Below are 17,560 nucleotides of genomic sequence, written 5' to 3'. Positions count from 1 at the left end.
AGCTCAGTTTCGTTTTCCCGTGTGGCGAGAGGCTCGCTGCAGCCCTGGGGGAGGAGTCTGGGTTGCCCGGAGAAGTCTTCCAGCTCTAGCTGCAAACCGACAGGACAGATCCCCTCCGCCTCACGTTGTGCAGCTCTTGGGCTAGCAGGAGCACCAAGAATATATTGCAAGGGGCATCCTAGCCCTGCAGAGATGAATCCCTCCCCGGACCTGTATGAGACCCCTGGGGACAGGCTGGACGCCTTACTGAAGCACAGCCTTCAGCCCCAGGAGGATTGGAAGGAAGAATTGAAGGATGTCTGGCAAAGAATGGAGCGGTTCTTTCAGGATCAGTGCTTCCAAGATAAGTTGTTTCTGGGACAAGAAGTCAGGGTGCTGAAGGTGGTGAAGGTGAGCACTTGGGGTCCTAGGGTTCAAATCCCAGCTCTGCCCTGTGAGACCTTTCCACTCCATGCTTTGAATGTAGCCCTTGCTGCTTGGCCACTGCAACTTATTTAAAAGAACATGCTTCTTTCTCTTCCTCTCTCCCTGCCCCTCCCTAATCTCAAGGGGAACAGGATTACCTTTCTTCCCCTAGTTAGGCAGACTTATCTGCCCCTGAGCACCCACCCACCATAGGAACGAAGTCATCCAGACTTTGGGGGATGGCACTAGAAGATCTCAGAAATGCCTAGCTCCCAAATTAACAAGCAAATTACAACTTCAGACAGAGAACACATGGAAGGTAACCTTTGCAATCACCTCTTTAAACCTCCACCCCTTCCCCTCCTCTCCCCTCCCCCTCCCCCTCCCCCCTCCCCTCTTCCCACCCTCCCCCCTCCCCCTCCCCTCTTCCCACCCTCCCCCCTCCCCCCTCCCCTCTTCCCACCCTCCCCCCCTCCCCCCACCCATGGGCAGAATCAGCCTTTGGGACAGAGGTCCCCTGTTTCTCCTTTTTTTTTTTGTTTCTCCTTTTCTAGCAAAACAATCAACCCTCTTTTTCCTTTTTCTCAAAAGCGTCCCTCTATTGGCATTGGGTGCAAGGATCAAGCTTTTGGCAACAGTGCCACTTCATCTCCTCTTAACCTAGGTTTCTTATGTGCAATAAATGGAATAGAGCATGGAAAGATGCTCTTAACACAGTCAATTATTCTACAAAGCTGAAGGGTGATTGATGATGATGATTTGGTTTTCAGTCTCTGAATGCCAAGGAGTTAGATGGAATGTAGATATCAGGTCTTTATAAAATTTATGCTTTTTGCTTCTTGTTTAAGAAATCCCTGGGGCTGGGGGCTGTGGCTCAAGTGGTAGAGCGCTTGCCTAGCATGCGTCAGGCACTGGGTTCGATTCTCAGCACCACATAAAAAGAAAATAAAGATATTGTGTCCACCTCAAAACTAAAAAGTAAATATTAAAAAAGAAATCCCACTTTACTTCCAAAGTCACACAAAAAAAAATCTATATTTTTCTTCTAAAATGGTACTGATTGGTCATGTTAGAAACTACCTACCAATCAGGTAATACCAGAGGGAGGTACTTGATAAATTCAGTGGGTTTTCAAGAACTGAGCCTACAATCCAACATCTATTTATAAGGCTAGTTTATCTTAAGAAAGTACCATATTTTAATCCAACTTTTAACATTGGGATCTTATTAAAAGTGTATGTGTGGGCTGGGGTTGTGGCTCAGTGGTAGAGCACTTGCCTAGCACACGTGAGTGTCACGATGGGCAAACGGTGCACCTTATGCACTCTAGGGGTGAAATAAAGAATGTCCACGCTCTCTGCCCTTTTCAATGCTTTATTCACTCAAATCGCTCAATACAATTTCACTCTTAGGTTTTTAATCAAGAAAATGACAATCCTTAATGCTGGGCACTGCCATCGACAGAATCCATCCACAACAAACATTTCTAGATTAGGTCTAAGCACTGCAAACACACTTAATCATGACAGGCCCGTGACAGACATTCCCTCTGCATGCTGAGCTCAAGGGCCAGATCCAAAGTCTCAAGCCTCAGGCTCCGAGTCCAGCAGATGCCCACTTACTCAGACCCCGGGGGTCAGGTCAGGGACCCAGGCAGGCTTCTCCCGGGGTGGCGCTGATGGCCGGCTGAGGAGAGGGTTGTAGGGAGAAGTTGCAGCTCTCACCAGGGTCAAGATGTGGCTGTAGAGTTCAAGAGCAGAGAGAGCAACGCAGAGGATCAGGCAGAGGAGGAGAGGGGGGGTGTCAGTTCAGCTCCAGCCTGAGGGCATCAGTGTGGGCTGGCTGAATGTCTGGTCATTTGCTCCTCCATTTATACTGGATTCTGGGGCTTCTGACCACCCTTTCAAAATCCCTATCAGCTGCCACCGGTTTCTCAGTGACGTCATTCACCCTGAGGTTAAAGCATCTGGTCTGGGGGTCCCCACCCTGATTTTCTTTTCTTTTTTTTTTTTTTGAGAATTTTTAATATTTATTTTTTAGTTCTCGGCAGACACAACATCTTTGTTGGTATGTGGTGCTGAGGATCGAACCCGGGCCGCACGCATGCCAGGCGAGCGCGCTACCACTTGAGCCACATCCACAGCCCCCCCACCCTGATTTTCTTGCCTCTCCCCCTTATGGGGCAAGGATGTGTGACAGAGACATCACTCTGAGTTTGTGGGGAGAAGTGACTTGTTTGTGCACCGTAGGGGTGGCCTGGTGAGACTGCAGGTTTCAAACTGGAGTTTTAAAATGGAGTTGCTTAGGCTCAGGCCTAAGGCCATCCTTACAGTGAGGCACTGGGATCCATCCCCAGCACCACATAAAAAACTAAATAAAGGTATTGTGTCCATCTACAACTAAAAAAATAAAATTAAATTAAAATAAAAGTGTTTATGTGTGATGGCAAAACCAGACCTGGTAATGAAATGAAATTACAAAAACCTTATGGTAAGAAACCAACGCCTGGGGAAGGGGTCAGTTCTGCTCCCCTCTCTCAGCCTTTTTCCAGGAAGCCCAATTAACCACAGGTCCCTACCTTTTGGATTGCAAAATAACTGTCCTAAGAGTCTGCCTACTCCCTCTTGAAATGTAGCAGACGCCTGTGAGAAGAACCCTTTCTTCTTATTGCTTTCTGAGACTCTGCACAAGACCTTCAGCCACCTAGACTAGGAATTAAAAAAGAAGAAGAAGAAAAAGCCCCAGTGATAGGCTGGGTCTAAGATGATATCAAATAACCTCTAAATATTGTGAGAAAATGTGGGTCAGGGCTCAGCATTGGAAGTTGTTTTTTTTTTCCTCCTCTGGGCCTGCGGGTGTAAAATAAGTTTGGAGTTCTCGTCCTCTCTCAGTGTTGCTAGCTGCTTCTCAGCCAGTCTGTTTTCCCGCGACATTGGAACCATAAGTCCAGATTTTGTTCATTTTGCTAGAATGAAAGACATCTCCCTTTAACGGAAGTAAATTGGCTTTCCCTGGGAAAGGAATGACTGGACAGGGTAGCACTGGGGAGGAAGAACAGGCAGTTTTGAAGAATCTTTAAAAAAAGAGCTGAAACCCAAGATTCAGGACAGTTATCAGCAACCTGCCCTTCAAAACACAAATCCAAGCTCCTGGGGTTGCTTTAAAAGATACAGCTTTGCATTTGTGGACTCTGAGGACTCCCTACTCTGACCTCACTGTAGGGGACCTCAGCCCCAGAGCTGTATATGCCCATCTTTGTTTCCAGGATCTGCAAAAAAAAAAAAAAAAAAAAAAAAAAAAAGGAAATCCCCACCAACACCAGAAATGAAATGCCAAGAGTCTCTTAAGGATGGGTCTTAAGGTGGTTTGATATACGTTCTAAATAAAGCTCTGTACAGGTTCAAATGTGCTCTTTCAATGGGAAATATACATTTATGTTACCCCAAATATCCATAACTTGAAGTTCCTTTTCCCACTTGTACAGGTATATGCATCAAGTGAAGATTATTCCTCTGTATAAGAAAAAAATTATTTTATCTTTCCTCTTCCTTTCCCAACAATCTCTTTCCAAAAGTCAAAACACCCCTAAAATAATTAGCATCACCTATTTTGAGCAGCATAGAAAATGCCTAGAATAAAATACGACTGACACTGAAGATCTTATCTGAATAAACATTGATAAACAAGCAATGACAACAAGGACATATTTTTAAATTACATTTCTATCCTATGTTAAGAGGAAAGGGGACATTTGCACATGATTCAACATTTGTTTTCTCTCTTCCTTTGTTGACCTTTTTCAGCAGGAAATTTTCTTAGTTGCATCTATTTTTCCTGGTATCATCCATTCATATTGGGGTGAGAGTGGTATATTTCTAGTGTCAAATGTGCTAATTCCATTTGATTTCCTGCCATTAGTGGCCTGGAGAGTCTTCTAGGACCGTGAGTAAGTTTTACAAGGACATCTCTTGCTGTATTTAATCACCACCTCTGTCTTATCCTTCTGTTCTTTTTTTACTATTCTGTGTCCTCAGATCAAGAAATATCTAAATTGCTGGACACAGTGGCCCACACCTATAATCCCAGCAGCTCAGGAGGCTGAGGCAGTAGGATTGTAAATTCAAAGCCAGCCTCAGCAGCTTAGCAAGGTCCTAAGCAACTCAGTGAGACCCTGTCTCTAAATAAAATACTAAAAAGGGCATGGGGGCGCTAGGGCACTTGCCTGGCACTGGGTTCAATTCTCAGCACCACATGTAAATAAAAAATAAAGGTCTATCAACAACTTAAAAATATATATTAAAAAGAAAAGGGGAAATTGGGGGTGTTGCTCAGTGGTCAAGCACCTCTGGGTTCAATCCCCAGTACCAAAAAAAAGAAAAAAAATGTATAAATCAAGGACACATAAGTATCTAAGTCAAAATTGCTCCATGATTTTTTAATTACACAAATAAAACAGTAACAAAAAATAGGAAAATACAAAAACTTATTTTACAAAATGAATGACTTCAAAAGTCATATAATTGCAAGCACTATTCTCATCTTAGTATACTATAAGCACATTTCAAACATTTGTAAATAACTAGAAAATGTTTCCTTTCATATGTATTGTTGAAAGAAAAACATTAGACAGGATAAATTCAACAGAACTCAGTTGTGCAAAGGAGTTAGAAGTCAGGCATATACTTTTATAAGCTATCAGTTCACTCTTTACTGTGCAGAGAACTTCGCCCTGCACAGTAAAGAGTGAACTGATAGCTTATAAAAGTAGGCCAAAAGGGCTGGGACGGTGGCTTAGTAGTAGAGCACTTGCCTGACACATGGGAGGCGCTGGGGTCGATCTCAGCACCACATAAAAAATAAATAAAAGGGGGCTGGGATTGTGGCTCAGCGGTAGAGTGCTCGCTTAGCATGGGCGGGACCCGGGTTCAATTCTCAGCACCACATAAAAATAAAGGCATTGTGTTGTGTCCATCTACAAAAAAGATTCTCTCTCTCTCAAAAAATAAATAAATAAATAAATAAAGTACTCTATCCGTCTACAAGTACATATATTTTTTTTCCAATGTTTTTGACTTAAGGTTGGTTGAATCTGCACATGTGGAACTTTCAGATGCAAAGGTCTAAATATATTGGAGGAAGGATTAAATAATAACAATATAATAATAAAAATAATTCAGTAAAACAATACAGCAACAAAATAATAAAAGATACAGTATAACAACTATTTACATAGCACTTATTTTAGGGATTATAAGTAAACTAGAGCTGATTTCAAGTGTACTGGAGAATTACATAGGGTATATGCAAATACTACACCGTTTTATTAAGAGACTTGAACATCCTTGGATTTGGATTGCTGAGGGGGTGCTGAAACCAGTCCCCTGAGAGACTAAGGGACAACTGTATACAACATTCTTTTTTTTTTTTATATCCCCCAATACTGGGATTGAACACAGGGGTACTCTGCCACTGAGCTACATCCCTGGCCCTTTTAATTTTTTATTTCAAGACAGGGTCTAACTCAGTTGCTGAGGCTGGCCTGGGAGTTGCCATCCCCCTGTCTCAGCCTCTAGCGTCCCTGAGATTGCAGGTGTGCACCACTGCACCAACACAACTGTCTAAAACATTCAAGATTATATAAATGGAAAACAGATTAGTGTTTTACAGGGTTGAGGGATGGTGAAGGGGAGGGAAGCATATTTGATTATAAAGAAGCTGCATGAGGAAGATCTTAATACTGAAGGAATAATTCTCTATCTCGATCCAGCAATGGTCACAGGAATCTACACACATGACAAAATTTCATCGAACTAAATACGTCATATCCACATCAATTTCCTGGTCTTGCTATTCTACTCTATTTAGATAAGACACAACCATTGAGAAGACTCCAACCCCTCTCTCCTGTCTTTATGGGTCCCTATAAATCTAATTATTTCAAAATAAAGCCTACCAAGTATTGTACATATACACATACATCTATAATACAAAATATGCATATAATCAAAATATAAACACAAAAATATGTTTATCAAGCCAGAGCTGTCCTGGAGAACTTTCTATAATGAGAATACAATGTATGTGTGTTATTAAAACTAATAGCCACTATCTTGGGCAGCTATAGAGCACTTGAAATAAAGCTAATGTAACTGAAGAACTGAGTTTTAATTTCATTTTAATTAATTAAAATTTAAACACACACATGTGGCTTTTGGCTGCCACGTTAGACAGGGCAGGTCTTTTTTTTTCCCCCCTGATGCTGGGGATGGAACCCAGTGCCCCATGCCTCATGCATGCCAGGCAAGCGCTCTACCACTGAGCCACATCCCCAGCTCCTGGGTAGTTATTTGGAACATCACATAAAATACTGGTAACTGTGGTTACCTCTGGAGAAGGGAGTTAAAGGTCATTAGGGGGCTGGAATTTTACATTTCTTTTATGTCTTTAAAATGTTCATGAGGTATTTAATTTTTCTCAATCAGTGAAAAGATGTAGTACAAGTTGAATGTCCTCTAAATATTGAAAATTTTTGGGAACAGAAGTATTTTGGATTTTTTAATGTTTTTTTTCCCCCAGATTTTAGAATATTTGCATATACATAAGGAGATATGTTGGGGATGGGACCTAAGTCTACACATGAAATTCATATATGTTTCATATATACTTTATACACTTAGTCTGAAAGGAATTAATTTTTTTAAATATTTATTTTTAGTTGTAATTGGACACAATATTATTATTATTTTTTTTATTTTTATGTGGTGCTGAGGATCAAACCCAGGACCTCGCACATGCTAGGCGAGGGCTCTACCACTGAGCCACAACCCCAGCCCCGTGATTAATTTTTTTAACAGGGAATTGAACCCAGGGCTTGGCACAGGCTAGGAAAGCACTCTATCACTGAGCTATATATCCCACTGCTTTGTTAGATTTGATTTTGAGGTCTCGCTAAGTTGCCACAAGGCTGGCCTCAAATTTCAGATCCTCCTGCCTCAGCCTCCTGAGAAGCTGGAATTACAGGCATACACTACCATGCCTAGCTAACTTCAGTATATGTGCTGCCTAAAGGTGATTTTACACTTTGGGCAGGGGGGGAGGGGATAGTACAATGTCAAGACTAAAAATTGGGGATTTTAGAGCATCTCAGATTTCTGAGTTTGGGACTGAGATGCTCACCCTGCAACCCGGGGAGGAGGCCAAGGGCTCCTCTGGAGGTCCCTGTAGACTTCCTACCATGAGTGTCTCCGGCTTCACTCTCAGCCTCAAAGTTAACAAGTCTCAGCAGAAAAGTAAAGCTCGGCATTTGTCCTCCACAGGGTGGCTCCTCAGGAAAAGGGACAACTCTGAACCACAGATCTGACCTGGATATGATTCTGTTCCTGAGCTGCTTTGTAAGCTTCCAAAGCCAGTGGGTCCGAAAATACATTCTTGACTTCATTGAGGAGAAATTGGACTGCTGTAGCAGAAGCCTGGCCTACAGCATCATTGTGATCCATCACAGGGAGGGAAACAGGATCCCTCGTTCCCTGACCTTAGAGATCGAGTGCAGGAAGAGCACTGATGTCTTTCGGATGGACGTGCTCCCAGCTTTTGATGCTCTGGGTAAAGATGGCGATGGATCAGGGCCAGAGAAACTCGTCAGGGCCCCTTTCCCTGGTCTTGAGAGAGGTGTGGGGAAGTAGAAACCAATGGAATTGTTCTTTTTCAGACACTGGAGCTATACGTATCCTGAAGATTTCAGTCCTTCTATAAATGCATGTGCTGTCCTGTCCCAATATGGCCTGGGGAAAGAGAATTTCTCCTCAATGATAAAATTCCTGCCCAACCCAAGAAGAAGATTCCTCTCCCACTGTCTGGGAAACACCAGGTCAAGCGAGTAATTCAAGGCACTTGGAGTTGCACAGAACTAAATTGGAATCATCTTTAAATCAGTGCATTTGATACAAAATTTTGACTCTCAAACTTATTACTCGTGTGACCTTGGGCAAATCATTTAAAAGCTCCAAGACCGAACACGCCAACCTATTAAATGAGATGATATCAAATTTGAGTGGAGCCATAGGAAACTGACACTATTTGACCATGTTTGACCTGCAAAAGGGGGCAGTTTCCTATGGTTCCACCTAAATCAACTACTTCAGTGAGCTGTTCTGAGGATCCCATGAGCCTGACCCAGTGCCTGAGACACGGTCAATCTTTGGCCAATGTGAATCATTTAAAATCTATGTGACTTGGGGGCGAGCTACCACACCATCTAGCTTCTGCTTACTGAGGCATAAGAGGGGGGAAGTAGCACCATAGGTGAGCCTTGGGTGACATAATTTACGCCTTTGCTATGCTGGGTCATCCTCTCCCCATCTTCCTTATCTTAAAGGTAGGTTTTCCTGACTTGGTGCTTTTCTCCTCAGGATCCTTTAGCCCAGACTCTAAACCAGAGCCAGAAATCTATGAAAGTTTAATAAATGCCTCTGGCTACCCCGGGGAGTTCTCGCCAAGCTTCACCCAGTTGCAGAGACACTTTGTGAAAAGCCGCCCTTTTAAACTGAAGAACCTCCTGAGGCTGGTAAAGTTCTGGTACCTGAAGGTGAGAAGAGCCGGCATTGGACTGGGAGGGGTGGGACAAGGGGAGAGGAAGGTTGACACATAAGAGATCAAAACTCAGGGGCCCTTGACCACTGAGCCCCATCCCCAGCCCTATTTTGTATTTTATTTAGAGACAGGGTCTCGTCGAGTTGTTTAGTGCCTCGGCATTGCTGAGGCTGGCTTTGAACTTGAGATCCTCCTGCCTCAGCCTCCTGAGCCACTGAGATGACAGGTGTGCACCACTGCGCCCAGCCCAAAATTTCTTAAAGAAGAAAAAAAAATAGAAACAACCTGTCTAAGGATATGAGGCGGGTTAAAGAGTGTAAGTGAAAGAGTGTGACCGAAGCCCTGTGTAACCTATAGTCAGCAGGTGACTGACATCTAGGAAGGCCACACCCAAGGGCAGAGCAAGAGAAGGGGACACACAGAGGGAGTTTCCATGGAACATTCTATCCCAAACAGGGCAAAGGGGTAGGATTACAAAGGAACAGGTAAGTGTAGCTCAACTCCAGGCGTCTGCCTGCTCAGAAGACTGGCCTTGCTATCTGAGTGGGTCACAGCCCCAGCCACAAGGATTGCAGGGGTGGGTCAGAGCCTGGTGCACCAGGACTAGAAGGTGTGGTCATTGAGAGCAGCTCCCACATATTATTCATTATCCTCCTTTTTGGAGATAAGAAAAATGACTCGAAACTAACATGGAGTTAAGAGTTGGGCGTAGGAGTGTCTGACTACAACTTGTGCTAACAATCACGAGTCGAATTATATTATCATTTTCTTTTGAGTCCGTCCTCAAATGCATTTGCCATTGGACATGACATTGGGGGAATTACCTAGTAGTGTCATTAGTGCATTTTTTCCATGAACTTGACTCTTGTTCTGTAAGGGTCCGGCAGAGCGTCGGAGAAAGAGACCACACAAGAGACTGACTCCATGCAATTGGCAAAAGGGGATTTATTGGGGATCCATTCCAGCACGCTGGGGCCCCATGCTCACTCAAGAAGGGAGAGCAGCCCGGAGCCCAGAGCTGAGGTCAAGCAGAGCTTAAGTATACTTTCTGGAGAGGGCGGTGGGCTTTGCATACATCAGAACAAATCATCATGAGGCACGGGAAAATTGAACAGCAACTCTGAGACGTGATTGGCACATTCATTGGCGGGAACAGGTCGGGCGGGGGTGATTGGTCATTCCTAAGCGGGGTACACATTCAAACTGATTGGTTTGGGCCCTGTGACAAACTGCACAGGGCCCTAGGCTGAATGGCCAGTAGGGCATTGTCTTAACTATCTCAGGAATCTGGGTGTAACAGAGGAACTCAATAATACCTAATCTTTTACATTTTAATTCAAGCTTTCCAGCTTAGAAACTTTACCCTTTCAGTTCATTACTGTGCCCAAAGCATACTGCTTTTGTTACCACTGCTTTATGTGACATATCCAAGATGACAAATAATCAAGCTTTTTTTTTCATAATTAACTGGCTTTTCCCAGGCATGTGTACTTCTAATATGAATCTTCAGGCAACCCTGAGATTCTAATTGAAATTTTCAATGAATGTCTAACTTCATTTTGGAGGAATTGATCATTTGATATTATTCTTTCCCCTTCGCCTTTCAGTTTATTCTGATTTTGTTTTCTGTTGTCTGTATGACTTAGTTTTCTCCAATTATTTCCTATATTTAATATAGTGTATTGCTCCGTCCATTCCAAATGAATAAAATGGACTTCAGAGGCCCTGAAGGTCCATAAGTGACCCTAACTTCCTCTTTTATTGAAATCTTGATGGCCCATATAAGATCACTCATCTTATATAATAAATCTCCCTTCTCCCTCTCCCCTGCCTTCTCTCTTTCCTCTCTCCTCCCCCCACCCCAACCAATATACCTTCTCCAGTACGTGAAAGATAAATACCGAGGACAAGCAGTGCCTTCAAAATATGCATTGGAGCTACTGACCATTTATGCCTGGGAAAGGGGTGCAGACGAAAGTGAGAATTTCAACATGGACGAAGGGCTTGTGGCTGTCATGAAACTCCTCAGAGATTACAAAGATATCTGCATTTACTGGACCAAGTACTATGATTTCCAAAATGAGACCATCAGAAACTTTATCAAACAAAAGTTGAAGGACTACAGGTGAGTGTGTTGATTGTCTGACTTTCCACTTCAAGGAATAGAAAAGCCAACTGGAATAATTCTTAAAATAAAAGGACTTTTGCAACTGGAAAGCCCAAAACGTAAAAGAAGCTTCAGGTATGGCATGATCTAGGTGCTTGCTATGTCATCCGAATCCCTTTCTATGATTTGTTCAGCTCTGCCCCTTCCAGGGCTTTACCATTAAAATCAGGTTCATTCCTTTATGGTTACATCAGTTCTAGGCTTCTCCTTTAGACATATACCTTCTGGTACAAGAGGAAACCTTCCAAGCAAAATCTCAAGAGATTCACTCTGATTGGGCAGCTTGGGTTACAAATGTCATCCTAAACCAAGACTTTCATCTTAGAGATAGTTCTTCCTACACCAAAGCACGCACAACATGAGTGCATCTGGTCTAAGTGTGACAGAGCTCTGCTTTCCTGTTGTCCCCCAGGCCCGTTATCCTAGACCCGGCTGACCCCACCAACAACCTGGGAAGAGGGAGAGGATGGGACCTGATGGCCAGAGAGGCTGTTTACTGCCTGAGACAGGCCTGCTGCAGGACAGAGGACCCCGGCCACGGCTGGCATGTCCAGGTAGGACTTCCATTCCAAGTCAGGGCTCAGGTTGTCTCCACACAGACTCCCCAACTCTTGCCACAGGACCCACGGCTTCTTGGGACAGGCGACCCTCTCCCATGTGGACATCCCCACCCACCCCAGCTCTAGAATTCTTCTCTTTGTACTGTGAATGTCTGGGCTTCGTTTCATTCCCCTGTAAAATGGCAGGAAAATATCGGCCCTGCCTGGATTCTTGCTCTTAATACAAGAGACTTAATAATTCCCCCCAAATTAAGCAAGGATCACAGGGACTCCCCTGAGGACAATCGCTGTGTCTCACAGCTGGTCCCACCCAGGTGTCTAACACTAAGTAGGAATCCATGTTCAGAGACCAGGACTCTGAAGATGAGCTCCCCTAGGAGGCCGATTTGCTCAACCGGCTACTTGGAGAGAAATCTGGCCACCATTCCCACTCTTCGTATCCTGCGTGGAAATTCTGAGTCTGGCCTCAAAAGCAACCCCACAGCACCAGAAGCAAGGCAGATAACTAAGGCACCACAGAGAAGCCATCACCCAGTCGCACACCATTGGCTGGGAATGTCCAGTGGACCCTGGGTCCTGAGAGACAAAATCAAAGGAAACTGTTGGAAAGGAGATAGAATTAAAGTAGGTTTCCCGCGCACCTCAATACCCTGTCTCATGAAACACCACCTCCCAATGCCCACTCTTCCATTACTTCATCCACTGCCATGGACATACCACAGACCCCCGAGCACACACCTGTGTCCGGATGCATTTTGACTTTACTTGAATTGTTATTCAATGGGTTATTCCATTACTAAATTAAATTATCTTACAGACCATTCCCCCATCCACCCATATATACCCAATAGGCCTAACCATACAAAAAAAAAAATCAGGACACTTCTGAGCATGAAATCAGGAAGATTCATTGTGCCAGGTCAAGTGATCTACACCAGGACTGCCCTAAACGAGTACGAACATAAAACCAGCCCAGAACCAGTGAATTTTTTTCAGCAGCTACATCCTAGTTCAATGAATGAAAAGTCTTAATTTGTGTAACCCGTATCGTGGGGCAGATTTCGAAGATGCTTTCAGGCTTTTGCCATCACAGTGAATACCCTTGAACATGTCTCCCAGAGCTCGACGTTAAATCACTTAACCTCACATCAGCACTTAGATGTGCTCATGGAGATACTAAACATTGTCACCAGGCGACAGGTGAAGACTTTGAATAGTCCATGTAGCAGGAGTGTGATTTTGAGACCAGTTGTTCCTCGAGTTTGGGTGAGTTAAAAGACAAGAGTTTGTCCCAATGGATCTGTTAGCCTAGAAGGACCAAATAGTTTCCTTCACTTGGAACAGTCTGAGTCCTGTTGTCCCCCATAGTTATTAAGAGCCCCTCCTTGGACTTCTGAGAGTATCTTGGTAAATTGCATCATCAGTAGCTAGAAGGGAGAAGCTTTGGAGGCCAAGATGGCCATGTCCACCCAAGAACTTTCTTAGGTTGCTCCTTCTCTTTCAGAGAGCAAGAGATGTCCAGGTGACTGTGAAACAGACCGGCCAGAAGCCTTTGACGCTCTCGGTGAACCCGTACAGTCCCATCTGGAAGATGAAAGCAGAGATCAAGAGGACAAATAGGGCAAGTAGCCCCCAGAGTCAGTATCGTCTCTCCTTCCAGGAGCCCGGGGGAGAGAGGCAACTGCTCAGCAGCCAACAGACTCTGGCCGATTATGGGATCTTCTCTAAGGTGAATGTCCGCGTGCTGGAGACCATCCCTCCCGAGATCCAGGTCTTTGTGAAGGATGCTAATGGGCAGAGCACACCCTATGCCATCTACTCTGATGACACCATCCGTGACTTGAAAGAGAAAATCGAGGACGCTGGAGGACCCTTAGTAGAGGACCAGATACTGAAAGCCCAAGGTCGGACCCTGTGGAATCGCCACAGGCTTGAAGACTTGGACATAGAAGACTGTGACACCATCACGCTCATTAAGAGAAGCTGAAGGTCCCTAGGACTGCCCATGGTCAGGTGGCTCACCCTGTAGACTCCTGGGGTCCCTTCCCCCAATCCCAGCCCTTTCTACCCACTCTGCACTTTCTGAAGTCTAAATATGAATATGTGCATAGCCCTCTCCTGTTTAAATGCCTCCGGTGTCTCCTCATTACCTACAGAATGCAGTTCAAGTTCCTTTGCTTGTGCATTCGGGGTCCTTGACTTTTACCCCTTGCTCTACCCCTCAGTTTGCCTTCGCCACTCAAAACAAACCAGATGTTCCCACACAATTGCCATTCCAGAACACTAAATGTCATCACTTTGAGTCAACTCTCCCCTCTCCCATGACTCCCCTCTTTTATTTATTTATTTTTAAATTTTTGGTGGACACAATATCTCTATTTTATTTGTATGTGGTGCTGAGGATGGAACCCAGTGCCCCCGAGCATGCCAGGCCAGTGAGCTACCACGTCACACCACATCCCCAGGGTCTCTCCCCTCTTTTAATGCTCACACTTCTAAGTCATTGAATGAATCTCAACCTGTGGACCTCAGACCAGCAGAACCAGCCGCACTCGGGAACTCCCTAGACAGGAAAACTCACAGCAACTCTCCCAAGTTCACCTGAGTCAGATTCTCAGGTGGTGACACCCAGCGGGGCCGCGTCTCACAAGCCTTCCAAGATGCGTGTTGCAGTTTGGGAACCCCTGACACCTGCCCCATACAGCTGGCCAAGGCGTCTCTTGCCCTTACCTCCCCTCCTCACCCAGATCAGACTTCTGTGGAAGTACCTGGGCACCCTCCCTGTGTTCCTTCATCTGTCGCCCTCTACGAGTGAAACCTGACAAACTGTGCTTTATTCCTGTGCCCGTGGCCTAGAATGGCCCCTCTCCAGTGCAAACATTTGGCCCATGCTTTCTGAGTAAAGGAATGAGCCCAAGTATGGGTTTGAATCCTTCACCATTGTCTTTATGAGGGTCTTGTCCCAATGCCATCTTGGAGCCCACATTGTTTGGGGTACCCCCCTGAGCTCATGTCTTTTTTTTTTTGGGAAAAAAAAAAACAATGCTAGAGTGGTGGATCTGGTCTCCATGCTCATAGCCAATGATGCTTTCCTCTCTGTCTAACCCTAACTGGGCCAAAGGTGATCAGGATAGAAGCCATCCATTGCTCTCCTTCACCAATCAGATTCGGAGCACTGGAGAGTGCACCCAGGTCCAGTGAGCTCCTGCTGTGGTTAAACAGAAGAGCAGAACTCCACCCAAGCCCATATTTTAGTAAAGAGAGTCAACAGCCCAGAGAATGGAACCACACACAGCCAGAGACAGGATCAAAGGTCCTTCCCCATCCCTAGGAAGAGAAGATGGGGATGTCAGTCCTGACATTTTTTTTTCTATCAAGTTCCCCCTAAATTTCTTCAACATCTCAGTCGGGTAAGCAGCCACCATTGAATACATCAGAATCGGTATCTTTTCTGTCCCAAGACCTTTGACTAAAGCGAGGCATGGGGACACAGTTCCTTGTGAGTTGGGAGGCTGAGGCAGGAGGACCACAAGTTTGAGGCCAGCCTCAGCAACTTAGTGAGACCCTGTCTCAAAGAAAAAGAAAAAAAAAAGTGAAAACGGCTGAGGATGTGGCTCAGTGGCAAAGCTCCTCTGGGTTCAGTCCCCAGGAAGAACAGAGAAGAAAAAATAACTTTGACTAAGATCTGTTTCAGCAGGTCAGCAAAATTAATACAAAGGCACAATGTCATTTGATTCTTATCCTCACAGCTGCCCTGGAAATGGAGGAACGAGTAGAAATAAAAACACTTCCTCATTTTACACATGAGGATCTCAAGGCTTAGAGGTTAGGAAATGATGTCCGGGGTCAACTTCCGGGGAAGTTCGGGTACCATGACAACCTCAGTGGGAACTTTTGAGCTCTCATACACCGTCTCAAGGAAGAGCTTCCTCTCCTACCTTCTCTGGGTTCCGCCAGTGGACACTGACCTGAGTTCCAGACTTCGGTTCCTTTCATCTTTTCATTTCAAATGCTTCACCCTCTGCCCAACTGACTGGACTAGGAGAGATCACCTGGCCCAGGAGAGACTCAACCCTTACCTGGGCTAAGCCAATCAGAATATGAGTTCTGGAGCCTGGGTGCTGCTACTTCTTGAGTATTTTCTGGGATTATCAGCACAGAGCGCTTGGCATTTAGTTCATGATCACAAGAAGCTTAGATTGTTAACCACTGCTCCCGTTTGATAGAAAACAGAAGCTCACATGAACATTATGTGGAGAGAGCTCATTCAAGCTGTTATATGTCTACTTGGAGACTGGGGTGTCAATGCCATATGAGAAGTTTGATCTGCCATACTGAATCGGGAGAAGGGATTTTGTTCTACCTTCTAACATGAGAAATAGGCATTATTTAAAAAATAGGAGGGAGAGGAAAGGAGGGAGCAAGGGGGTAGGATGCTGGTGGAATGAGTCAGACATCACTACCCTAAGGACATGTATGAAGACACGAATAATGTGAAAATACTCTGTGTACAATCAGTGACTTGAAAAATTGTGCTCTATATGTGTGATATGAAATGACTTGCATTCTGCCATCATGTGTAACAAATTAGGATAAATAAATAATTTAATTGGGACTTTCCCTCTTAGTGACCATGTGAATAAACTCAGGTCATCCTGATTATATTTTTTTTTCAAATGGCAAGTGATATATTAGTGATCAAATGATTGACAGCTGTTCGCCCCTCAGAGATTTGTTGAAGGTGAACAAAAAATTAATATGTAAGGTCTAAATGGTTCTTATGTGAATGACTTTTCATTGCCTTGAAGTTCATCTTTTTTTTAAAATATTTATCTTTTAGGTGTAGATCGACACAACACAATGCCTTTATTTCTATGTGGTACTGAGGATCGAACCCGGGTCCCGCCCGTGCTAGGCAAGTGCTCTACCAATGAGCCACAACCCCAGCCCAGAGTTCATCCTCTGTCACCATAAACATATGAAAATGTTGGGATCTTAGTGGGGCGGGGGAGTGCTAGGGATTGAACCAGGGCTTGGTGTTTGCAAGACAAGCACTCTACCAACTGAGCTATATCCTCATTCCACAGAGTCTTATTTTGTTGTTGACTTAAGTTTGTGAAATTGCTACTACTCTTTACATTATTTTAATGTTACTTTAAAATAACTCAATTTAAATTTTACTTAAATTTAAATCAAATTATTTTACTATTACAAATCATATTAAAATATTATTTTAATATGGTATATCAAACAGTAGAAGCATGAGGACTTTGTGAAGTATTATATTTTTAAAAACATGATGCTTTCCATTTGGGGTTAGCCAGTTTGAAAGCTTACATTGAAATACTTTCATGGTTGACGAACTTCTTGAAAGGATTATCTGCACTTCTGGTTTCCACCCCCGCCTTCACCCCACTTTTCCTAAACTCATTCTAACCTGGATTCTGCTTCCACATCTCCCATAAAACTGCACACACCTACCCGGGCTCAGTGGCACACGCCTGTAATCCCAGCAGTTTAGGAGGCTGAGACAGGAGGATCTTGAGTCCAAAGCCAACCTCAGCAATTTAGTGAGACCCCCTAAGCAATTTAGCGAGATCCTGTCTCTAAAATATAAAAAAAGGTCTGGGGATGTGGCTCAGTGGTTAAGCACCCCTGGGTTCAATCCCTAATATCAAAACACATACACACACACACACACACACACACACACACACACACACACACACACCTTTCCTCCTGTCCATCATTCCTTCAAAAGGGAGCTAGGATCCAAGCCTCTCTCTTGAGCTCCATTGCTTCCAGCCTAATCCGGGCCACCAGTGCCTCTCGCCTGGAC

General features: G+C 44.4%; 1 protein-coding gene across 1 annotated transcript; it reads left to right on the top strand.

The window, feature by feature from the left end:
* The first annotated feature begins 134 nt into the window (after positions 1-134).
* On the top strand, positions 135-13,848 carry LOC144375185 (2'-5'-oligoadenylate synthase-like protein 2). Its single transcript, XM_078038982.1, has 6 exons — positions 135-390; positions 7,722-8,007; positions 8,814-8,989; positions 10,878-11,119; positions 11,574-11,715; positions 13,226-13,848. Exons 1-6 carry the CDS (start codon positions 193-195, stop codon positions 13,706-13,708), a joined length of 1,527 nt encoding a protein of 508 aa, XP_077895108.1. The 5' UTR covers positions 135-192; the 3' UTR covers positions 13,709-13,848.
* The last annotated feature ends 3,712 nt before the right edge of the window (positions 13,849-17,560 follow it).

The sequence above is a fragment of the Ictidomys tridecemlineatus genome, chromosome 2, assembly GCF_052094955.1.
Source record: "Ictidomys tridecemlineatus isolate mIctTri1 chromosome 2, mIctTri1.hap1, whole genome shotgun sequence".
In the NCBI taxonomy this organism is placed as follows: Eukaryota; Metazoa; Chordata; class Mammalia; order Rodentia; family Sciuridae; genus Ictidomys; species Ictidomys tridecemlineatus.
The sequence above is the reverse complement of the archived record's forward strand: the minus strand, read 5'-3'. Positions and strand labels throughout refer to the sequence as shown.